Below are 9,592 nucleotides of genomic sequence, written 5' to 3'. Positions count from 1 at the left end.
ACAGTTATTGTAAAGAAGAGTCATCAACACACTGTGTCTTTACTACTGTTTATTCATGATGTACATACGTTACTGCCCTAGCTGTACGTGGTCTGTCACGGGAACTAGGGAGAGATCAATGGGTGGGGAGGTTGTAATTATACTTGTGATATGGGGAGTGGTTAGTAGTGGTGAGGTCACTATGTTAAAGGTACATGCACATATCATCTACAGTTTTGTTCTCCTAATTTGAAGAAGGACATCCTTGTGATTGAGGCAGTGCAGCATAGGTTAACGAGATTGATCCCTGGGATGTTGGGGCTGTCATATGAGGAAAGATTGAAAAGATAGGCTTGTATTCACTGGAATTTAGAAGGATGAGGGGGATGTTATAGAAACATATAACATTATAAAAGGACTGGACAAGCTAGATGCAGGAAAATGTTCCCCAATGTTGGGCGAGTCCAGAACCAGGGGGCCACAGTCTTAGATTAAAGGGGAGGCCATTTAAGACTGGGGTGAGAAAAAACCTTTTCACCCAGAGAGTTGTGAGTTTGTGGAATTCCCTGCCACAGAGGGCAGTGGAGGCCAAATCACTGGATGGATTTAAGAGAGTTAGATAGCACTCTCGGGGCTAGTGGAATCAAGGGATATGGGGAAAAGGCAGGCTGGGGTTATTGATTGGGGACCATCAGCCTTGATCACAATGAATGGCGGTGGCTCAAAGGGCCGAATGGCCTCCTGTATCTATTTTCTCTGTCTGAAGAAGAGTCCATGAGTTGATCAGAAGAGAAAAAACAAGCCACTGCCACCTCACTTAGTAAGATACAGTGAAAAGGAATGGTGAAAGGTGTTAAAGCTGTATTGGGCAAAGACTAATGATCACTGTCACAGAAGAATGTCATTTGGGGAGTGTACCAAGGCTTATATACAATTGATAATGTTCAAAAACATTGTTGGGAAAGGTGGACAAATATTTAGAGCTTTGCAGTGAATGTGTGTTAGGGATCAGCTGCATTTACGACAGGCGATAAGAATATGGATAGGCAGAAAATAAATGATTAAAGAGAGTAATGGTCAGAGACGAAAGAGTATGGTTGCTTGGCGCCTCAATCTTTGCCTTGACAATGACTTCATGGTACTGGTCATGGATATTGGACAATGAACGAAAACGTTCACGATCCAAGAGTGTTTAGTTGCCCTGTGTACCAACAACAAAGCAATGAGATTCTTACTTGCTGCAGCTTTACATACCCATTAATGCAATAACATGCAAATAAACATACAGTTATCAAGAAAACAAATTAATAGAACAAAGTAATACTTGGCATCCAGACTGTGATAGTGCAAAGCTGAAGTCTATAGTTCAACCAAAACAAGGTCCGTAGTAGATCAGAGTTGCTGAGGTGAGATTGTGCACTCAAGAGCATGATGATTGCGGGAAAGAAGCTGTTCATGAACCTGGAGGTTAGGATTTCCTTGCTTCGATGGTACAAGACAGAGGAGAGCAGAACCATCATGGTATGGGTCTGAAGGAATTAGCTGCTTTTTAGAAACAGCACCTCCTGTAGACCCTTTCGATGGCGGAGAGGTCAGTACCCTTGATGCACTGAGCAATGCCTACTACTTTCTGCAGCTTCCTTTTGTTCCTGGGCGTTTGAGTTGCTGAACCAGGCGGTGATGCAATCAGCCAGTATGCTCTGTACTATACAGCTGTAGACATTGCTCAGAGTCTGTGGCGACAGACCAAATCACCCTGTCTTCTGATTTGGACCTCAATCTTGGAACCTCACACAAAACAGTACAATGGGAGTTGAGGCAAATGTTGCAGATGCTGGAAATCCGAAACAAAATCTGAAGATGCTGGAAACACTCAGCATTTGTGGCCGGGCACCAGAATCAAAGTTTTCTGGTCCTGGACTCTTCATCAAAACTGGAAAAGTGAGAAATTTTATTCAGGAGAAGAGGTTCATTGGCCTGCATCAAGCTAGGCATCGGACACCTTCAGCCAAGTTATTTTGCATTATTGTCTCAGAGATCAAAGTAGGTTCCAGACCAGACCTATTTTGTCACTAAGCACATCAACGGGCATATTTGCTCTACTCAATAATCAGGATATTTATATATCCAAAGAGTCACCCCTTGCAACAATAATTTTGGGGCTTGGACGATCTGTGTGAATTACCGTAGCCCAGCAGAGGTGTCTGAATATTCAGAGGTGTCTTTTCAGTTACAATGCACTCCCTTAGTAACATATAATTCAATAGAACCAATTGTCAGCACATATTGAAGTAAACTGTTTAATTGCAACTGTTGAAACGGCATCTAAACATCATCTGTTATTTTTGCTCTTCAGAATATAAAAACTCAATGTATTTGCAATTTGGAGAAATACTCCAGTTTCTCCAGCGTATTCTCTCAGAGAGAGACATATGCTCTAGAATGCCTTCTTGTGCTGAATAAAGACTTTTACATCTACAGCTCCATGTGACTTATTCACAGTCAAAATTCATTGAAACCAAAATGTATAAAAATACCCTTTAATAAAATCTGACAATGTGCACTTTAACCACATGTGATTTTTTTTTTCTATTACAAATCTCAAATTGTGGAGTATAGAGTCAAATATATAAATGATAGGTCTTTGTCCCAAACATTATGGAGGGCACTGTAGGAGCTGTGGTTGATTACAGGGAATTGTATGAACATGTACATACCACTAAGATAATGATCAGCTACATAATAATCATAGAATCTAAAGCAAGATTTTGCATCGTCACCAATAAGAATTCAAAAGTGAGGAAACCAGCTGTATAGAGAGTTTGTCAGATCCCATGTGCGTACTGCAGTTAAATTTGGACACTGACATAGGCATGCAAGAGACAAGATGCGTTGCAAATTGATCTGGATGATGACGGGGCCTTAAAGATAACTTTTCCTCTAAAAGGGACTATTTGGCAGATTTAAAAGAGATTAAAATTGGCCTTTATTAAAATTTAACAATGTGCACTTTAACCACATGTAATTTTTTTCTTTTACAAATCTCAAATTGTGGAATACAGAGGCAAATAAATAAATGATGGGTCTGGGTCCCAAACATTATGGAGGGCACTATAATACTTCCAGAGCTGAAAATCCTATAATCTCATTGGATTCATCCCTTTTTTAAATTGTCTTTGCTTGATGTAGGCTTTTAAGAAAGCATGGAGTCATACATCATGGAAACAGGCCCATTGCCCTACCATAGCCATGCTGACAATCTGTCTCAATTCCATCTTTCATCTTGCATCATCATTAACTACCTGCCACTCCCCCATCCTTAAGAGGATGCATTTTTAGAACTAAAGACCCAATTCATAAACCTTAAAAATATTTATATTTATTCACACAATACAGATGTTGTTTGTGAAGCCAACATTTATCTCCACCTGCTTGAACTGCAGTATCCCTTGTGGTGAAGGTGCTCTCCTAATGCTTCTGGGTTCAGAGTTCCAGTATTCTGATCAATAACAATGAAGAAGTGGTTTCGACCCGAAACGTCACCCATTCCTTCTCTCCGGAGATGCTGCCTGTCCCGCTGAGTTACTCCAGTATTTTGTGTCTACCTTCGATTTAAACCAGCATCAGCAGTTCTTTCCTACCAATGAAGAAGTGGTGATACATTTCCAAATGGAAATGGTGCACGACCTGGTGGTAAACCTGCAGGTGGTGTTGTTCCCAAGTATTTTCTGCTCTTGGTCTTTTAGGTGGTTGAGGTTAAGGGTTTGGCAGGTGTTTCCAAAATAGGGTATTAATGGTAAAACAGAGTTTTCACAGCATTGATAATTGTTTCCTTTTCAATTAAAGTATTTCATATGTGTGCTTAAAGTTCATTTAGTTGTACCATAGCCTGGAGTTTAATTTTCTAGAACTTGTGAGATGAATCACAATGAACATAACTGAAAACTGTTCAATCGGATCTCTATGTCACATCCTGAATGTAACACAGCGAAACGTTCACCAGCTAAAAATTATCAGACTGTGCATGCTTCAAGCAATACATTGAGGATGAAAAGCATTGAAAAGCTTAAGCAGTCGCCGTTCAAAAGGATGTTTTAATTGCAGTAAAAGAAAAAAATGATTCTTTCTACTTGTAAGTAACCATCCTATTACATGCGTTTACCGTATGCACAGAATAAAGAGGAAATATTTGGAATGGGAGTAAATAGCCAATTTTAAGTTAGTCAACCTGTGGAAATGAATATTTCTATGAGCGATAGGTTGTATGGTGCAAAATGCTTTCAAAATAGGTATAACTTAGGCTGTATTTTCTTCTTTGAATAATGCTTATTCTCCGACCGCATGTTAAAATGCTTATTCTCCGACTGCATAATTCAAAGTTATATGTGTCACTTATGAAAACAAAAATTTAAATACATGCATTATTACCAAAAATAATTTATATTGGAGCAGTTGAGTGTATGAAAGATTGGTCGGTTTCATTGCTTAATTTTCACCTCCATTGCATAGAAAACATAGAAAATCGGTGCAGGAGGAGGCCATTTGGCCTCTGAGGGGAAAAAAGAAATGACATTTTTAAAGACTTTTGTAAAGAGAAAATGGTTTGGCCTTTTTTTAACGAGTGGATAAATGATTTTCAGATACACAAGTTAGAATGCGTCAATGAATAGTCTTTATAATTCATTCCTAATGCTTCGAATTTACATTAGACTTTTTAAACATGAATGGAGAAACGTTTTTTGCTTATGTTGTCATGTTTATGTGAATATCGAATGTCATTTGTTTATGTGAATATAGAATTTGAATATCAAATTTACAGTCAGACTATACTAAATAAAGAATGGCAAATGATGCTGTTGGTGTAATAGGAGTAGTTTTTGCAGTCAGACAAGTAGTTAGGCTGCATAATGCTAACCGTTCAGTTTTCTTCCCTGTATGGACATTTATTTAAATACAGTCACCATCTTGTGTCATTGGCAATTTAACAGGTATATTTCACAAAACTCTGGAGTTTCATCTAATTGTGTTTCTTGTATTAGTGCTGTTTTCTATCTTGACAACAATGATACTGATAGAAATATGGAAACCTGCCAATTATATCTCCTTTAAACTTTACATTTCACACCTTAAACCTCAGGCCTCTAGTGTTTGATTTTTTCCATCCTCAAAAAAAGCTTCTGACTTTCTATCCTATCTATGTCGCACATAATTTTGTAGACTTCTATTAGGTTTCCCTGCAATCTGTGGCATTCCAGAGAAAGCAATCTGTCTGCCCAAACTCTCCCTGTAGCTAATATCCCCTAATCCAAGCACCATCCTGGTAAACCACCTCTGCATTCTTTTAAAGCCTCCACATCCCACCTGTAAATGGGGAGACCAGAACTGCACATAATACTCTAAATTTGGACTAACCAAAGCCCCATAACGCTGCATCTTGAATGCACTGTTTTCATTAGAAAGGAAGTTGAAAACCAATGGGCATAAAGTAATTAGTGGAGGGAAGCTGAAGAGATATGTTTGCACTGGTGGGTGATCTGTGGCTGGATCTCTTTGCTGAAGTCCTCACCAAATTAGAAAGATGCTTATATGTGCATCCAAAGAGCTATGACCTGCAGGGCCATGGAGCAAGCATCGCAAGATGAAGTTAGATTGGGTAATTCTTTTGCTGCTGATGCAATTGGTCAAATGGCCTCTGACTACATTGTGAATTTTCTATGATTCCACCTGAATATTCAAACCATATTATCCTGAACAGTTTAGTGTGTCTGTGGATGATGATTGAATTTTAGATGCCATGATGAAGAGTTTAATATGCAGGGTCTGTTACTTCACACATGAGTGTTGTGATATCTGTACTGCTGTATTATAGAATCATGTGGTAATGCAGATCCATAGGTGACTGTTCAGATTGTTCAATGGTACTTGATTATCATATGTACAGATGGATTGTTAACTTCTTTTTTTGCATACAGTTCAGTAAAGTATCGCCATACCTAAGCACAATCCCTGATTAGTACAAAGTGTATAGAAATAGGCATAATTGTGTTGTGCCTGCATCAGCTCTGTGGAAGAGTTATTCGATGAGTTCCTGCAAACATTCCTCGATCAAATAATCACCCGATTCCCTTGATAAGTTCCCATTGAACTTTTTTTGCCACCTTTCAGGCAATGCATTCCAGATGACAAATTTCTCCATTTAGTTCTTTTGTCTTAATATCTTCTTTGGGTCTTTTGCCAATTTGCTTCATTGACCATCAAGCAATGGCAGAACGTCGTCTGACACACGAGCGAACAAATCATTTCCATTACAGTTTCTCTCGAGTTACTCCTTTGTAAGCCCCCATCTCCAAATTGATAATTCTTACCATGCAGGTGAAGTATTTCCACTCTGGTCAATATTTTCTCTGAATTCCATTCCAAATCACAATCTTACACATTCCTTTATTATCATTGAGGCAAAATCCTGGTGCTTCCTACTTAACATTATTGTAATGTTAAGAACAACCTTAAGGTCTGAAGAAGGGTCTTGACCCGAAACGTCGCCTATTTCCATCGCTCCATAGATGCTGCCTCACCCGCTGAGTTTCTGCAGCATTTTTGTCTGCCTTCGATTTATCAGCATCTGCAGTTCCTTCTTTAACATTATTGTAAGATTTCTTTACCATGTTGATTGCAGTGGTTAAAGAAGCTAACTTATTATCACTTCCAGAGGATTAGGGGCAATAAACATTTATTATCAGCAAAGTCCAAATCCATTATGGAATATAATAAGATTTAAACCCGTCAAAAATCTTTAAAACCCATGTAAATGGAAATGATATAATGCCTGTGGTACTACGATATAATACATATAAAGACAATGTAAGTTCCTTGCTTTTGTACTTTCTGAAAGCATGTGCAAATTCAAATTAATATCAGTTATCATTCTTTTCCAGTGCTGGAATATCCTTGATCAATTACTGCCCCTCTTTAACCTTTTTTTCCTAAGTTATATTTCCAGAAGACATTGTAGCCAGCAATATTGCATCCATCCAATCCTTCTGTGAATCAGATATTTTTATTGTCTATTGATCACAGTCACTGCAGTGTTTCGCTGCAACTGCAACTTGTCGTCTGCCTTTAAGACATGGTGCAGAGGTGATCTTTATCTCAGTCTACCTAGCATTGCTCTCTTGTGTGATGTATGTTCTTGTATTATTAGAGTCATAGTTATACATCATGCAAACAGGCCCTTTGGCCCAACGTGCCTACACCCCCCGCCCGCTCACCTTAAGTCTATGTCCTCTGGTTCTTGATTACCCTACTCTGGGCCAAAGATTCTGCATTTACCCTATTATTACATTGCTTATTTTCTCTTGTTGCTGTGCAATTTTACTTCAAGCTTTTGAATTTTTCAACAATATCAAAACAATTTGAAATTGAATTAATTTTGAAAGCCTGATGGGATTGGAAAGAAAATTGCCTCATTGGCTTAGATCCCACTATGTTTCTTGCCCCATCATAATTACGTGACTCTTGTGCGGGTTAATGTGGTGCACAAGGCATCTGCACAACTTCACCCATCTCTGCTCCAGTCAGCACACATGCTGCAGAGTTCTTCTCATGTGGCTTCCGCCACAATTCCAATACTTCCTCCACCAGCTTTTTGTGCAAAACCCTCCAGAAACATCAGTGCATCCAAAATTCTGCTGCCAATCAGACATTCCATGCTGAAATTCCACCATTGAAAATGACCCTTTGCATTTTTCTGCCTTTCTCTTCTCTATTTCTCTAAAGACTATCTCTTTGGCGACATTTAGTTGCTCTGCATCAACTTTTGTTTCCAAATGCTTATAGGCATTGGCTTGGGATGCTCTGTTATGCTAAAAGCTGTAGATTAGCATGAAATATTGAAGGTCAGGTGTACTTCTTGCTCCCGAATTCTGTTCAATAAACACTGTTGATTGCTGGTGTGAGCATCAGGTATGGACAGGACTAGACAATACTATATCTCTACTGAATCGAAGCTTACATTATCAAAGATAGGCATAAAATGCTGGAGTAAAGGAATGGGTGACGTTTTGGGTCGAGACCCTTCTTTAGTCTGAAACGTCACCTATTGCTTCACTCCAGAGATGCTGCCTGTCCCGCAGTTACCCCAGCATTTTGTGTCTACCTTCGATTTAAACCAGCATCAGCAGTTCTTTCCTATAAATGAAGAAATGGTGATACATTTCCAAATTAGAATGGTGCATGACCTGGTGGTGAACCTGCAGGTGGTGGTGTTCCCAAGCGCTTCCTGTTCTTGGTCTTTTAGGTGGTTGAGGTTAAGGGTTTGGCAGTTTTTCCAAAATAGGGTATTAAAGGTAAAACAGAGTTTTCACAACATTGAAAATTGTTTCCTCTTCAATTAAAGTCATTCAAATGTGTGCTTAAAGTTCATTTAGTTGTACCTTAGCCTGGAATTTAATTTTCTAGAACTTATGTTTCCTGTGAGATGAATCACAATGAACATAACTGTAAACTGTTCAATCGGATCTCTGTGTCACATCCTGAGTGTAACACAGCGAAACATTCACCAGCTAAAAACTCCCAGACTGTACATCCTCTTCTTCTTGCGTATGGCGTGCACAGCCTAAAGTTGTAGGCAACTTGTTCTATTTGATCTTATTTGATTGTGCACACCAGGTTGATTGCATTCGTCGAAACAGGGCGGACCACGTGAAGGTTGCAATCTCCCACCCAGACTGTGCATGATTCAATGGAACAGGCCACAATCTGGAGAGAAGGAATGGGTGATGTTTAGGGTCGAGATTCTTCAGACTGAGAGTCGGGAGAGGGTCTTGAGATATGGAAGGGTAAGGTTTGAAAATGACAGATCAAAGCAGACGATGATAAGGAAATGTAGAATGGTTCATTGTTAGCTGAGGGGACAAGGAGGTGCACAATCAGTAAAATTAATCAGGACAGTGAAACTAGTCAGAGAATTAAGGTGGGGGAGGGACAGAGAGAAAAGGAAAGCAAGGGTTATTTGAAGTTGTAGAAATCAATATTCATACTGCTGAGTTGTAAACCACCCAAGCAAAATATGAGATGCTGCTCCTTCAATATCAAGATTGACAAGACTCAGACATGAGCAGTGGTCATTCATGTAGAGTGTTTGAGTGCTTCTCTTCAGCTTCTATCTTTGGAATTGAAGAGGTGAAAGAGATTAAAAATAGACTGAGATACAATAGCAGGAAAGATAGACCGAAGCAGCAAATGTCACGACTGTTTTGCCTAAACAACCATTAGCTCAAGTCAAAGTTCAAGTTCAAATCACAAACACAGTGAGTTACACGTACAATGAAAATCTTGCTTGCAGTAAATCACAGATACACTCAGACAACACGCAAAAACATAAATTATACCTCAATTATACCTTAATAACACACAAATTCTGCAAGTCACTGAAAAGAAAAAGATTGTCCAAAAATAAAACTGAAATTAGTACAAAAACACACAATTAGAAAAGAAGTTCTTGGTAGTGTAAGAGGTGTTAGTTTTATTCATATGACAATTTTTAGTAAAACAAACAATTCTGGGGAGAAATGTTTAATTAATCGCCAACAGGGAATTTTAAGCCATTATTCAC

The 9,592-nt window shown here is 38.9% G+C and overlaps 1 protein-coding gene across 1 annotated transcript in view; it reads left to right on the top strand.

The window, feature by feature from the left end:
* The first annotated feature begins 3,987 nt into the window (after nucleotides 1–3,987).
* The window catches only part of LOC116974472 (tyrosine-protein kinase TXK-like), a 50,731-nt gene continuing 45,126 nt past the window's right edge, over nucleotides 3,988–9,592 (top strand). The window contains exon 1 of the mRNA XM_033022967.1: nucleotides 3,988–4,111. Coding sequence (XP_032878858.1) covers nucleotides 4,096–4,111 — 16 coding nt within the window. The 5' untranslated portion in view covers nucleotides 3,988–4,095. The remainder of the gene's footprint in view (nucleotides 4,112–9,592) is intronic.

Source organism: Amblyraja radiata, chromosome 1, assembly GCF_010909765.2.
Source record: "Amblyraja radiata isolate CabotCenter1 chromosome 1, sAmbRad1.1.pri, whole genome shotgun sequence".
NCBI classification, from domain to species: domain Eukaryota; kingdom Metazoa; phylum Chordata; class Chondrichthyes; order Rajiformes; family Rajidae; genus Amblyraja; species Amblyraja radiata.
The sequence above is the reverse complement of the archived record's forward strand: the minus strand, read 5'-3'. Positions and strand labels throughout refer to the sequence as shown.